Consider the following 16,151-nt stretch of genomic DNA (forward strand, 5'->3'; position numbering starts at 1 on the left):
TTGCTGAAAGACAGCAAGACATTTATATACAGTATTATAAGGTAGCATAGTCAACTGCTACTGTAATCCATGAATGTGAGATTAAGATGGAACAAATCCGATCTGGCTGTGGTTTTTAACTAGGCTGTAATTACCTATGGGCAATGGATGTGTCAATGAAAGCAACGAGACATCAAAAACAAATTATACGTGCAAAAAATCCAAGAGTCATTTAAAGTGTTAGAAATTTCACCAGTTACAATACCATGTATAATGTGAGAAAGTCAAAAGCAAAGATGCTTATAGGAAAGTGTGTACAGTTCCCTTATGCCAAGTGTGTACTAGGGATAGTGCTCTGTATCCATATAGAATGGCATTCTTCCTCAAAGAGATCACTACATGAACATTTAATACACACTGGAGATAAAAAGTCATTTTATCATTTTTTTTATTTTACTCAAGCAGAACAGCAACATGCTTCTTACTGTCTTTTTATATACATTTAGAGAGAAATTGAATATTAGATTGGCCACTTCCACTGGTTAGCAGGTGGTTCTTCAGTTAAGGGTTCCCAAGGCTTCCATTCCAACATTTTTCTTGCTAGGTTCAATTCATTCTCAGCCTGTTCATCAATATATTTTGAAAAAGGAAAGATGCAATAGCATTACTGATACAGTAACAGTTCTTAAATCGGTGTGGATCAATCTAACATTTAGAGCAATGTCAGACAAGAGCCATTGTAATCATGGAAAATGTAAAGTAAAATGTTTTATAGGTTAGTTAGTTAAGGGAAATATATTTCTCACCCACCAGTAGAGCAGATAACATTTAGGTAACCAACCCATTTGTTTGATTTTGGGTATGTCAACTGTTTAACTTTTCATTAAATTGCATATAAAATGCCTTATAAAGCCTAAATTAATGATTCACGGGCAGTAGGACTGGTTCCCCTGGGGGTGGGCAGGTATTGCTCTTAAATCCAGTTAGGAAATAATGATAATTTGATTTACTAGATACACCTGAAAGCCAAGTTTAAAAGTAACTTAGGGAGAGATTTGAGATGCTTAGGTGTTTACTGCCCTAAATATTCTTAAAACGATTACTCAATAACTGATACACAAATGTATTCTTATATCTGTACTCATTTGTTAAGCTAAAGGGTACCCAATGGACCTGTAAGGACTAAGCCTTGGCCAAAGGCTGGAGCTTCAAGTGGAAACGTTCGACACAGCTGTCTTAGTTATTTATCCATGTTTATATTTTAACTCAAAAACACCATATTTAATGATTATATAAATATAATATGCTGCCCCCACTGAAGCTTGCAACGAAAACTTTCTGCTAAAATATTGCATCAATGCAGTTCAAAAGCTCCAGACATAATTGAAAGAAGTCCTCTCAGTATTCTTATCACATATTTCTACCTGCCTCCATAGGCCTCTTAAAGTATTAGATTGACCTGATGGAAGTTGTCCCAGGTGAAGGCAGATAAGGGGTCTCTCTTACAGACAGCTAGGGGGTCTCTCTTACAGACAGCTAGTCTGATGGTTTCTGTGATGATCATGTTTCTGCAAAATGTTCCCACACATATTGCAACTGTAATATCAGATATAAAGTAAAAAAATTCTGGAAGAGAAAACACAAGATAATTTGCATATTATTATATTTGAAGAAATGTTAATTTTTTTCACCTGCACAATTACTTCTTCTATTTGTCCGCAGTTAATTCTTTCCTCCAGTTTCTCAACATTCTTTTCCTAAGAAAAAGTGACACATAAGTTGAAAGAACTTGTGACTCGCATTACATGGCACAATGTTCCCAAAACATACATTTACTGTTTATTTTGGATATGGGTTTCCATAATGCTTTGCACTTAAGTGTTTACCATAGACAACAAAGAACAGCAACGTACTTTATGATTGGTTAGAACATTTAAATCGTTTAACCCTAATATTTCCAGAAATCCATGCTTCCTGAAGGGCATGTGATAGAATACATTTCATGCCATTTGTAATTATTCTCAAATTAGTATCTGTGAAATGCAAACATTTATTTAAATGTAATCTGTAAATGGTGTTTAATTTTAAGTCAGCAGAGGAAGCAAATTTACTGTTAATCGCAGTATGAACAAATAAGTGTCACTGAGCAAGTCAACAGATCATTATGATTTACTGTTCATAAGCAAAAAATGTTTTTTTACTTTACCTACAACGCTGTCAGATGAGAATTTTTTGCAACATGACAAGGACTCGTATATACAGCACAATAAAGCTAATCACAACTACTCAGAAGCCAACTGCTCACATGCAAATGCAATCAATGATATAAACATACATTCACAAACATTTCAAATACAACATGCAACTGTTGAATGGAAACATAGCAGATGGGATTTCAAATCAACAACTGCCTGATATGTGACTGCACAACTCATTTTAGGAAACAGACATAATAGGCATTAGGGGGTTATTTTGCATCAACTCCCAAGCAACTAAAAACCACCAATGCCAAAATGTCAATATCTGTGGAATTATATAGCAGAAAACCGTAACAGTCCAGTTTGGCAACAACTGAATAATGTTCGTTCACGCAAAAGAGATTTCCAAATATTTATTATTTATGTTTATATTATAATATAAATTTTCTGTTTTATTTATTATTTTATTATTTTAATAATAAATTATTTTAACATTTGTTTGCCTCACACCTCTATATATAAAATCAACATGTTAGAAAATGAGAAAACAGAAAATGAAATAGGCGAAATACAATATACAAGCAGTGCATACTTTACATTATTTTCTTTAAATCAGTAGATTAGAAGGAGCTGTTCTGTACTGCATGTTGGATTCGGGTGCAGTTAATCTTTAATACACATACCAGCACTAATACCTTCCAGGCCAGCTATTTGGTTGGCATCCATCACAACCTAGAGTTTTTAACCTAGAGTGCATTCTCTTTTAAAATAGTGTGCAAAGCTTCAGGCTGCTGAAAGAGCAGGGGCATAACAGTTGAAAAGTACATCTTTATATAATGTTAATAAATATTTTCTACCACTCTCGCTCTCTCTTTTTATGTATAATCTGAGGGAGGCTCTGTTCTACAAACTTCCCTAAAGTACTAAAGCATACAACTACACAACCAGACAATTATTGTAACCCTGTGTTCAAGAATGCAGTAAATCAGTAAAGATACTTTGTGTTAATCCTGCTGAAAGTTTAAAAACCATTCATTCACAGCATCATATTAAGGTAAAAAAACAGATTGATGGCTCGATTTCTAATCTATACATGCAATCACATATCTGTGGCCGAGTTTCACTCCAATGGCTGGATATACCCCCAGAGCACAAAAGTGAGCAGTCACTGCCAAAAGACATAATGATGCACCAAGAGGGGAAAAACACACTACACATGGAGTGAGTGGATTGGCATAATCATGTTATGCATATTGTGGCAAAAAGCCACTTCCTCACAAGAAAGGAAAGTCACAATATTGAACAGAACAATCTCAAACCACAACTGTTGTGCAATGTAAATGATAAGGAATAAACAGAAACAACAACTGTAATAAGGGAGAATCACTGTTCAACTTGTCCAAGAAGAAGCAAGTTGCACTTAAAAGGATACTGTCGTTCTGAAAATGTCCCTATTTTTTCATTTTTATATGCACTTTTAATTAGTTCTGGGCAGTTTTCTGTTTCTAAGGATATTATAAAAAGCACATTGTAAAACTGTGATATAGTTGTTTTTATTGTCATTCCTCTCTAGTGTTGGTTGTGTAAAGAGCTCAGGATCCTTTAGTAAAAGATGGGTTTGGAGCAATTTAGTCTGAGTGCTCCGTTATAGATAGCTATAAGGTTAATAGTACACAGCTGCATGTCTTCCCAGAAAAATCAAAGCCATAAAATGCCTTTAATGGCACATGAATAGGAAAAACTCTGTAGAGTGAGAGTGGATATGAAAAGAAACAACTGCATTACAGCTGCAGCATGGCCAGATATGGTACCGATAAAACAGGTCTCAATATATTGATATGAAACATATTACAAAGTAAAATGCAGCATTGCAGACGTATAGCCTATGATTAAGGGAACGCATCAGGTGATGTTGGTCAGTGACCTGTTGGAATAAACCACCTTTTTTATCTAACCGGAGTGCCGCCTTTTCATTCCTTGAGCAACTGCAAACGTATAGCTCTGTTTTAACATCCCATATCGAACAAGCTCAATCATTTTGAAATAACAGGACCTGTTCACCTGTGGCCTTTACTGTTCACTCATGAGAAGAGAAGATATTTAACCCCTGTTCGATGAATTGACAACATGCAAATATATCACAATATTTGACACAGGCACAAAGTAAAAACCGCAACAGCACCACAACAAAGAGCTTCCCCTATAGATGGGCAAGAGTGAAACAAAATAAAAAGGAGAAATTATATTTTGCAAATAAATGGCTCTTAGAGTTCCAGTCAACAAAGTACTTACCGTCTGTACTGCATTAAAGCGCTCACTAACTATCTGCTCAGTGTATTTTCTATATGCTGCATCGTTAGGTATGGTCTGTAGCGTAGCAAGAATTTTTGTGTACAATATCCTTAAACGCTGGAGAATGGAAAGAAAGTCAGGTGATTAAAATGACCAGAAACAACAGTAAACCCTTACATACACACACTCTTAAAGGACCAGTATCACTAAAAAAATTTAAGTTAAAGGGATACTGTCATGGGAAAACATGTTTTTTTCAAAACACGTCAGTTAATAGTGCTCCTCCAGTAGAATTCTGCACTGATATCCATTTTTCAAAAGAGCAAACAAATATTTTTATATTCAATTTTGAATTCTGACATGGGGCTAGACATTTTGTCAATTTCTGTATACAATTCTGTACAATTCTATACAGTTTAGATCTGTATAGTTTAGTACTGCTGCCCACAGTCATGTAACTTGTGCTCTGATAAACTTCAGTCACTCTTTACTGCTGTACTGCAAGTTGGAGTGACATCAGCCCTCCTCCGAGCAGCCAAACAAAAGAACAATGGGAAGGTAACCAGATAGCAGCTCCTTAACACAAGATAACAGCTGCCTGGCAGATCTAAAAACAACGCTCAATAGTAAAAGTCCCACTGAGGCTGATTCAGTTACATTAAAGGAAAACTATACCCCCCAAACAATGAAGGTCTCTATTAAAAGATACTGAGTAAAACAGCTCATGTGTAAAACCCTGCTTCATGTAAATGAACCATTATCATAATAATATACTTTTTTAGTAGTATGTGCCATTGGGTAATCATAAATAGAAAATTGCCATTTTAAAAAATAAGGGCCGCCCCCTGAGATCGTACGATTCACTGTGCACACGTACAAACCACATGTAAGGTCACATGAGCCAATTAACAGACAGAGTTCTGCCTTTTGCTTCCTCACTTCTTCCTGTTACAGTTAGTGTTGTAGTATTTCTGGTCAGGTGATCTCTGAGGCAGCACAGATACAGTCACAAAATGGTGGTTCAACACAAGAGATGTAAAAGGTCAATATTTATGTAAATATATATTCCAGTTTGGTAAGATTCTTTAATATATCATTCAATTTGATATAATCTGTTGCTTAAGTATTCATTTTGGGGGTATAGTTTTCCTTTAAGTAGGAGAAATAACAGCCTGCCAGAAAGTAGTTCCATCCTAAAGTGCAGGCACAAGTCACATGACTGGGGAAGCTGGGAAATTGACAATATGTCTATGTCAGATTTCAAAATTGAATATAAAACAATCTGTTTGTTCTTTTGAGAAATGGATTTCATTGCAGAAGTTTGCTGGAGTAGCACTATTAACTGATGTGTTTTGGAAAAAACATGTTTTCCCATGACAGTATCCCTTTAAAAATACATGATAGCCCTTAATGTATATATATATATATATATATATATTTTCTCCAAAATTATATTTTATTTATTTTTATTAGGAACAGATGTATTTCAGATGAGAAAAAGAAAATAAACATACCTCATGTGGATTTTGTGAAACTGCTAAGCCAACCAAACCAGTAGTCTAAAAAGATAAAATATTGACTACTCAATCACTGGACATTTACAGTCAAGATACTACAGAAATATGCATTGCAGGTATATCATGAAAAACCCTAACCTGTGAAAACACTGCTAACTGAATGTTCCAAAATATAGAAAATTTGCCAAGTGAATCAACATTTTATGATTACATTTCCAGATATATGTAAAAACACAGAACAAAATGCAGAGCTATTTTTTTTATATCCGATGCTGTACTGTGTGCAGTACCTGTATTTCTCCCTTTTATTTGAGTGAGTTTCCTCCAGGTAATCTGAATCTTCCCACAAACACAAAAACTTGGGGAAGGTTAATTGTATCCTGACAAAATGACTATAGTGTGAACATGACAGGGACTTTGGATAGTAAACTCCACTGGGAAAATAATGTATAATCTCAGAAAAGTGCTGTCGAATATGTTGTTGCTATAATAAAAGGATTTTCCAACAAGCATTTAAAAAAAAAAAACGGAATGTTTTGTAAATGTGATTACAAATGAAAGCAGTATTTGTCTCTTTCTGCACCACTGGTTCTTACTACTGAAACAATGCATCTGAAGCCAGCTCTCCTCCAGCCAATCCCATGTAGTTTCTTCATGTTGTTTCAATGTTCATAATAGGCAAAGTAGAATGACTGGATATATTAAGTAGCAATAACAGTGCAGGAAAAGAATAAAATCTAATGACGCCTTTGACGGGTAGACAGTTGTGGCGCAGCTCATACAGTTCTGTGACACCTGCCTCTACTTGTTTACACCTGGAAATAATATACATGCACTCTGTTTGTCCCTGTATATACTAAATTAACATGTTCTGCTCCCTTAAAGGGGTGGTTCACCTGTTAACTCTTGGTATGTTATAGAATGGCTAATTATAAGCAACTATTCGGTTGACTTTTTTTTAATATAGTTTTTAAAGAATTTGCCTTCTTCTTTTGACACTTTCCAGCTTTCAAACGGGGGGTCACTGACCCATCTAAAAACAAATGTTCTTTAAAGGAGAAGGAAAGGCATCGTACACACTTGGGGGTGGCAAATGTTAGGCACCCCCAAGTGATTGTATTGACTTACCTCCTGAAACCCGGGCCGCTGCTCCTCCTAGCAGAAAACTGCACTGGCCCGGGGTTATACCAGTGAGCACCACAAAGCACTCCTCTTCCGGCTTCTTCTTGCTTCAAATTTCCAGGGGCAAACGCATGCGCAGTTTAACGAAATAGCCGACTTTTTGTTAAAGTTCGGCTTTTCGCTTTACTGTGCATGCGTAGCCGCGTGAAAAAGGAGGAAGACAGAAGAAGATAGCTCAGTGGTGCTCACTGGTATAAGTCCAGGCCGGTGCAGATTTCTGCTGATAGGAGCACCGGCACAGGGTTTCAGGTAAGTCAATACAATCACTTGGGGGTGTCTAACATTTGGCACCCCCAAGTGTACAAAGACTTTCCTTCTCCTTTAATGCTACACATTTATGGTTATTGCTACTTTCTATTATTCATCTTTCGATTCAGGCTCTCTCCTAATCAGATTCCATATAGTGGTTCAAATCAATGCATGGTTGCTAGGGTAACTTGGAACCTACCAACCAGACAGCTGCTGAATAATAACCAATTGCAAATTGACTCAGAATATCACACTCTACAGTATATCATACTAAAAGTTAATTTATAGGTGAACAACCCTTTAAAAGGGGACCCATCACCCAAAAAAATTATTGAAAATCCTATTTTATCACATTAGTCAAGCAAAATGAACTTTAATTACACTGTTTAAATGATTTGAATCTTGTTTCTTTCAGTCTGGGAATTCGAAATGATAGCAAGCAGGCAGCAGCCATTTTGTGGACACTGTTTTTAAGGAAAGCCTTGTATCATCTCAGAATCTTGTTTGTGCACCAGAATGGGGGACCCGATGTCCATTCCCATGCCCTGGCTACACAATTAAATCATGAAGAGAAAGGGGGAATATGTGGAGAGCAGTGACATCTAAGAAGTGCTGAATGGAAAGTGAAAGTAATTGTCTGTCCCGCCTCTATGCCCATGGCATAGAGGAGGGGCAGACAATATTTGATTGACATCTGAGATTTTTAAATGAGCTTACAGCAGCTATGAATGCTTTAATAAAAAATAGAAATTGGATTTCATGTTTAATTTGAAAAGGACTTTTATTATACAGATTTTTGTGTCTGGGTGACAGGTCCACTGGGGGACACAATGTTAACTTCTTGGTCATTGTCATTTGGGCAATTTCATTTTTAATAACGTCATCAATACTATTAAACAAACACTGCAGTTCAATTTCAATTAGTTGAAAGCAAGGGGCTGCAGAAGCATTGGAAGCAATGTTTTGTGTTGAATCAGCTAACAGATATTCGTTGAAGTGTGACATAGAAGCTAAATCAATGTCCCGCCCCAAATCCCAGTTTCCGACACGACCAAAAGCAACACATACCCTCCGAAAAGGTAATTTGCTACTGAGCATGCAGTACAAAACGCAAATGTTTATAGTAACCTTCACATATCAGCAAATCATACACAATTCTATGTGACCTCCGGAAACTCACCTTTTTCAGTACACCGGCCATGACTGCAGACGCAGTGCACTAAGGGTAGCGGACGCCTGCGTTTTGGGTAAGCTAGAGACAAAAGCGATTCATTGCCGAGCAATCGAGGTGTGGAACGCAGGAATATGGAACGCATTTACCAAACGTCATATTTTTTACACCATTTTTGTTTGGTTTTGTCTAGAAGTGTGCGCTGCTTTATCTTCTCCGCGACTGTTACAAAATGTATAAAATATCAAATTTACCAGTATAAAGAAAAACTTTCTTTTGAGAACTGCAGCTCAGCCCCACACTGATATAGCTGTCCGTCCTCTTTAGGCAAGGGTCTAAAGACGCCAGTGAGCTGTGTGAATATGTAGATGACTAGATGTTAAATTGAGTGCTGCCGTGGCAAAAATACTTCTGTGTATTACTTGTGGATGCTGGTGACATAGGAAGGTGTAGTGGCTAGCTGTAGAGAAATTAATTCAGGAAATCGGCTTTATGACCATGTCTTTCGCGGGACAGTTCCGATTTTGACAGCTCAATCCGTAATCCCAGATTGTTACTGAAATGTCCCAACTTTCTCTTTGATCTCCTGCACTGAACAGTCAGAAAAAGATACGATGTTTCTAAAAATGTAATTAAACAAGAGGCTTTTGGCAGAGTCCAGACTATTTGGCAGCTGCATGTAGATACATTTGTAGCAATTTAAGATAAGCAAAGATGCAATTGCAACTATTTAAAATAAGCAGGTATCTTGTGAGAAATGAGACTTGCATCTTAAATTAGAACTAAACCCTAAAAATTAACATGGTTAAAAATGCCATATTTTCCTTATTTTTATACTGAACTAATTGCAACAGCCTATAGTTTCAGCAATGAGAAATGAGAAGCAAATTATCAAGCAAAAAAATGAGGTTGGTCTGTAATATAAACTGATGCTACAGGGCTGATTATTAAATTCTGATGCTAATTGCATTGGTTTCTGTGCTGCCATGTAGTCAGTGTCGGACTGGCCCAGCGGGATACCGGGAAATAACCCGGTGGGCCCGACCCTGAATGGCCCCCGCCGGGCCAGTCCCCTGTCCCAATCATATCTGATATTTTTCTATGTACCACGCAGCGCCATCTGCGCATGCGTGAGGCACCTTTCACTGATTCGCCGAGCTGCGCCTACACACATGCACGCCGAGCAGCGCCATCACGCATGCATGCTCGTCATTGTAGGGGGGGGGTCGGAGGGGGCCCTGGACAGTAGTCCTGGTGGGCTCCGGGCCCCCCAGTCCGACCCTGCATGTAGTAATTATCCATATTTATTACTAATCAGCCTTATATTGTGACATTAATATTCTACGTGTTCTGTATATTTTGAGTAGGTCCCTAAGCTCAGTAACTGAGAGCAGCACAGAGCATGTGCAGTGAATCAGCAGAAAAGAAGATGGGGAGCTACTGGGGCATCTTTGGAACCACAGGTCTTTACTGCTAAAGGGTTGTGGTTACCTTGGGCTGATACAGAAGCCCAAAATATAATATACAACATTTATTTACTTCTTTATTAAAGCTTTAGTTCTCCCTTAAAGGTGAATTACCTTCATTAGCAAAACTAAAATAACTTCTTAATCTGACCCTAAAACCCCCAGAAATGTGTTCAAACTTTCCATAACCTGCCAAATTTTGGAAAATGGATGTGGTTTAGGGGGTGTGGCCATAAAATGGGCACGGTTGACGATGCCCTAATCATCACTGACACTGGGACTCATCTTTGAGTGACCCATATTACAAATCACTGTTCCAGAGGCTGAAGACATATAGTTCAGTGGATTCCACATACTTGGGAAAGGGGTGTTCATTTTTGGCCCTCATGCACTTTTCTGTATGATAGTCAGCGCCGTTCCTCTATATATTGCCGCCTGAGGCAGCTGCAGTAATGCCGCCCCCCCAGCCCTAATCCATTTCCGGGGGGAAGCAGCAATGCTAGTGTGGAGAGCGCAATCATGCTCTCTCGCCCTAGTAAAGCCAAATTTCCGATTTAAAAATCGGAGAACCCCCTGGTCCCCACCCCAGATCCCACTCCCAAGCCTCACCCCAGATCCCGCCCAACCCACACCACAGTAAAAAGTCCACACCAGCGCTAAAAACAGTAAACCCCATCACTCACAAGTTATAAAAAGCCATTGGTTGTCACGGCCCCCTTATAATTAAAAAAAATGGCAGCCAGGGTCCCACATAAAAAATTTTACAAAAATATTGTGGTCAGGGCCTCCCTACAGACATCTCAGACACAGCACATATTCTTAATCTTCTAAAAAAAAACACAGGAAAACAATTTAAATAACATGCATGTTACTTATCATTTTGATTGTATGTATGTATATTTTTATTTATATATCGCTAACGGATCATTACAATAATAAATGTTAAGAGCTAAGTATTAAAGATACAAGAGGAAGGAGGAATCCACCCCATACAGCTTACAATCGGATTGTGTTAGAAATAACTGATGTGAAATTGTTTTAAATAAATATTTTGTTATTATAGTATATGGATACACTACATGAGTTATCACAAAGACTCTACTTCTGAGAATTTCAATGACACAATTTTCAAATTCAGTTTCTGGGGTGTTCACTAAGAAGCAATGCTGAGCATAACCCTTCTGAATCCCTAATCCATATAAAAGTGAATGTCAGGATTAAAATAGAACGTAACCCTGGGAAACACCTTTGGCCCCATCAAGAGGCTTCCTTTAACCTTTCCCAAAACATACCACCAGAGATTTATAAAAGAGCAGCAATTTTCCTGGCTAGAACAGGGTTAGAACCTCACAGCGTTTTGGGCCCTCTTGATTGCAATCTCCCCACAGGATCACGTGCAGTTGAAACCAATCAAGACCTTGTTTCAATTCACAGTGAATGACCTGAATCGGGACAATCAGGCACTCACCAACTCTGCTTGTGTGTTTCTTTATACAGTAAAAGCAATAGATGCTGTTTTGTTATTTCCTAGTGGTGTGGTTCAGGAGGGAGGTCTCTACACTAGAAAGGGCCTAGGGTTGTCCTTATGGCTTTGTTCTCTTTCAAAGATTTGGACAAAATCATTTCTTTCAAGTATGGGAAAGATCGTGGTACACATGAAATCATTGGTTTAAAATACCAATAAAAAAGTCAAAACTATAATTTTTTTATGAATTACAGACAAACACAACACCGCATCATTTTTCAGTGGGCCTTACCAGCATTTCCTAAAGAAACATAATTATGTTTTTCACCTTTGATTCTATCATTTTTAATACAGAACAACATGTTGATTCTTGCTGCTGCTGCACCTCAACATTACTTTCTACAATTAAGTCTATTACTGACAAGTACCACAGACCCCTCTTTGTCAGTGGTTAACTTAGACCCATTTTAACTGTGACATATATTTTTAAACCTCAAATGCAAAATCATGCATTTCTCAACTCTGAATTTTATCTTATTATTTTATGTTATTTTATATGCAAATATGTGCAGAACCCCCTTGAAAGATGACATATCTTTCACACAATCTGTTGTATTATAATGTTATCTTGCCTTCAGTGCCTGCTTTTAAGCCATTAAAGCATAATTATGATAACTTTAATCCAAATAAACAGCATGCTAGTGACAACTACTGTTTGTTTACACAAACCTTTAGCTATCAGTTACATAATTATATGCTGTACATACTGTAGTAACTATGTTAAAAGCATATTTCTGAAACCTAATCCTACCTAACTTCTAGTTGATTCAGTCGGTGGTGAAAATTATAGATATTACAGACCACTAGACCTTAGTTTATACAATAACTATTCATGTGGTACTATTTTATTTGGTGAAGCTGGGCATGACCCACCTGTGTTGGTAAAGATGGAGGACCTAAAAGTTCAGGTAGCTAGGAACTAAGCTTAAGGAAAGGACTTCCCGTATACCTTTTGCTGAGATTTTACCCGTATCATGTTGCAGCGGATGCTTAGGGAGCTAAAGCCTTGGTGTAGGAAAGAAAGGTTTGAGTTTTAACTTGTCAAGAGGGAGATAGGTGAGTTAGAGAATTATAGGGCAACTGGTGTAGATAGAGACATGGGATGAGAATTGGGGCAGAGAGGAAGAGTTAGGTGGCACACAGTATAATACATCTGTCTAACAGTAACTATAGCTCCAACTTTGCAATGAATTATATAAAAAATAAGTAAAGAATGAGGCACAGAAGAACTTTAGAAACCAAGATAGGCTAGTGACTCCTCGCCAGGTGTCTAAAGAACTGAAGCACCACAGGAGATGCTGTAAAAGATGTGCAGCTTATATTCTACACTGCATTATTTTGCATTAGCCTGGAAATGTTTCTACACCAGTGACTAATACTTATTCAGCCCAAACCTGCTTGAGGGTTCACAGCCTGAAAATGATTGATTGCATTTACTAACTATTTAAAGCACTACAATTGTATCTTAATTTTATGTTGTCAGAAACTATTTTTGTCCAAAGCTACAAAAAAAAAGCATGTACGCAGATAATACCGTGATGTTTAAAATAATCCAATCCACTGCAGCAGATCATGACCCAAGATATTACCTATGAGGATATTGAGTATACGATTAAACATTTAAAGTCGGGCAAAGCCCCAGGACCTGACGGATTCTCTTCATTGTACTACAAGAAATTTGCGACCCAGCTAATCCCACAACTCCAGAAATTATTCCAGCACGTCACCGCTGGTAAACCCCTACCTCCTGAAATGAACGAAGCTAGCATTTCCCTTATTCCGAAACCCAATAAGGATTCCTTGAACCCCAAAAACTATAGGCCAATCTCTTTACTCAATTTGGACATTAAATTACTCGCCACTATCTTAGCGAATAGATTAAACCGGGTCCTACCCTCTACCATTCATAAAGACCAAATTGGATTCATCCCCACCCGCCAAGCCCCAGACAACATTAGAAAGTCCCTGAACCTAATAGCATACGCCAACAAACATAAAATCCCTACGTGCTTCCTGGCGCTGGATATAGAGAAGGCCTTCGATACGCTTAGCTGGCCCTACCTATTCTCCCTTCTTGGCAGGGTGGGTCTAGGGTCTACTTTAATCAATACACTCCAGGCTTATTATCAGGACCCAAAGGCTTCCCTCTCTCTCCCCTCTACTAGCAAGGTGACCCACATCAAGATCCAGAGAGGTACGAGACAGGGGTGCCCTCTTTCCCCAGCCCTTTTTGCCTTAGCGATGGAGCCTCTAGCTAGGGCACTCAGGGATAATATAGATATTAAGGGCCTTCCTGTGAAGGGTAGAGAATACAAACTTTCGCTTTTTGCTGATGATTTACTCATGCATGTAACTAACCCTCTTACTTCTCTGCCCAACCTCCTTCATGTCTTATCACATTTTGCAACAATGTCAGGCCTTAAGATCAACCCGGAGAAATCGGAAATGCTTCCCTGCAATCTTCCACAGCCTATCCTTAAGCTAATCGAACTGAACTTTGGATTCTCCACTAGGACTGATTACCTACAGTATCTGGGGGTGAAGCTGACGTCTTCTCTCTCTACCCTGTACAAGACCAATTACCCTTCATTAATTCATCTTTTGATGCAGAAGCTTTCCTCCTGGGATAAATATAGGATTTCCTGGGTCGGCAGAATTCATTGTGTAAAAATGGTGTTACTGCCGAAGATCCTTTACCTATTTAGGACTTTGCCTATTCCGGTGCATGTAGCTGATATCCGAAAGCTGCAGGCGGCCATTTACACCTTCATCTGGCAAAATAAGGTTCCACGGATTTCGAGGCGAGTCATGTACCTACACAAATCGAACGGCGGCCTTTCGGTGCCGAACTTGATTAAATATTATAGAGCTTCCAGACTTGCCCAATGGGCTCCTTCGCATGCTGGTGCAGCTGCCCCTTTGTGGGTCCAGATTGAGGACGACCTGCTTTACCCCCACCTTACCAGCCATGTCCTGTGGCTCGGCAGAATCCCTTTGAAGAGCTTTCCGGAAGCATCCCCCATCACACTTGATATGCTCAGCTTGTGGATTAAACACCGCAGGAGTTCTCAACTATCTTCACTCCCTTCCCTCCTCAGCCCTATAATTAACAACCCGGACTTTGCACCAGGTCAGTCTAAGAAGGCTTATGCGTGGTGGCTCGGGAAGGGTGTGACCACGCTGGAGTCCTTGGTTCACCGAGGCAAACCTCTCACTATGCAGGGACTAACTCAAAAATTTGATCCGCCCCAGCAGGAGTTATTTAGGGCTTCGCAACTTATTCACTTTGCCCATCGGCTAGCTAAGCAATGCCGTGACGGCTCCTTCACGTCCACTTGCTTTGAATCGTTTTGCAGGCAAGCACCATTGGCACCAGGCATTCTCAGTTTAACGTACAAATTACTCAACGGGCTGCCCACTGAATCTTTCAAACATAACTACATGCTACAATGGGAGAAGGATCTCCAAATTACACTCTCGACCCAGCAATGGTCTCAATGCAGCCTTACGGCGAATTTGGGGAGTACTTGTGTTTCCAATAGAGAGACCTCGATCAAACTCCTGCACAGGACCTACCTGGTGCCCTTGCGACTGCATCGGATCTACCCGTCTTGCGACCCGCATTGCTTCAGGGGCTGCCAAGCCACAGGCTCCATGCTTCACATTTGGTGGACGTGCCCAGTTATCTCCATCTTCTGGGATCGCATCACCCAACTATTATCCAAGATCTTCCATATTGACTTTCCCAAGGACCCCGCCACTTTTCTCCTGGGGAAAAAACCGGCCAAACTGTCCAATCCGTCTCATAGGCTGTCACAGCACATTCTCACAGCTGCCAGGTTGATTATTGCTCGCAACTGGAAAAAACCCACTATCCCTATTCTCATGCTTAAAGCGAAGATAATTGACATTGCAGCTAACGAAAGATTGTCTTACATGTTGCAAAATGACCTGGAGGCCTACGATAAGATTTGGTTGCCCTGGTTAATGTATGAAAATGACCCCTTGCTTTTCTTAGCATTGCATGTATAACCTGTCTCCTTTCCTTTGGGTCCTCTCACTGCATGTGCCCTTGATTATGCTCATGATTATTGTTCTCGTTTACTTTGACACCTAGCCCAGCCGCCGTTTTTACTTTTACTTTTTACTTTATTTTCTTTTTCTGTTTTTTTTTTTTATTTATGTGTTTAATTTCATACTGTTACTGTACTCATGCGACAATGAGATGTATTCTTTCTTCTTTTATTTTTCATTTACTGATATTTTTGGAAAATCAATAAAACTTTCAGTTTAAAAAAAAAAAAAAATAATCCAATCCAGTTTTTGCTTTTTCAGGAATTAATTTAGCTCTGAATGCAGGTATAATTAATGTAATTTGTTTAACTGCTGAGTGTATACACTGGTTCATATATATTTTAATCTATTAAATGCAACACAGCAGGTCTGGGAATTTAACATCCCCAGCCATATGTTCTGAAGCAATTCCCTGCATGTGTCTTATTTTCCTACCAGAGTATTCTGGTGTAACTGCTTCACAAGGTCAGAGCTTAAATTATCCAGACACTTCATGTT

At 38.8% G+C, this 16,151-nt stretch overlaps 1 protein-coding gene across 2 annotated transcripts; it reads right to left on the minus strand.

The window, feature by feature from the left end:
• Positions 1 to 410: 410 nt before the first annotated feature.
• Positions 411 to 8,741, minus strand: ndufa5.L (NADH:ubiquinone oxidoreductase subunit A5 L homeolog). Of its 2 annotated transcripts, XM_018252581.2 has the most exons (5): positions 8,598 to 8,714; positions 5,984 to 6,028; positions 4,470 to 4,586; positions 1,671 to 1,736; positions 411 to 601 (listed from the first exon to the last, which is right to left on the minus strand). In XM_018252581.2, the coding sequence occupies exons 1-5, from the start codon at positions 8,616 to 8,618 to the stop codon at positions 500 to 502; spliced, it is 351 nt and encodes a 116-aa protein (XP_018108070.1). In that variant the 5' UTR covers positions 8,619 to 8,714; the 3' UTR covers positions 411 to 499. The 2 variants fall into 2 exon arrangements, with proteins under 2 accessions (XP_018108070.1, XP_041442350.1); XM_041586416.1 differs by lacking the exon at positions 4,470 to 4,586 and having other exon boundaries at positions 8,598 to 8,741.
• Between the last annotated feature and the right edge of the window lie 7,410 nt (positions 8,742 to 16,151).

Source organism: Xenopus laevis, chromosome 3L (genome assembly GCF_017654675.1).
Source record: "Xenopus laevis strain J_2021 chromosome 3L, Xenopus_laevis_v10.1, whole genome shotgun sequence".
In the NCBI taxonomy this organism is placed as follows: domain Eukaryota; kingdom Metazoa; phylum Chordata; class Amphibia; order Anura; family Pipidae; genus Xenopus; species Xenopus laevis.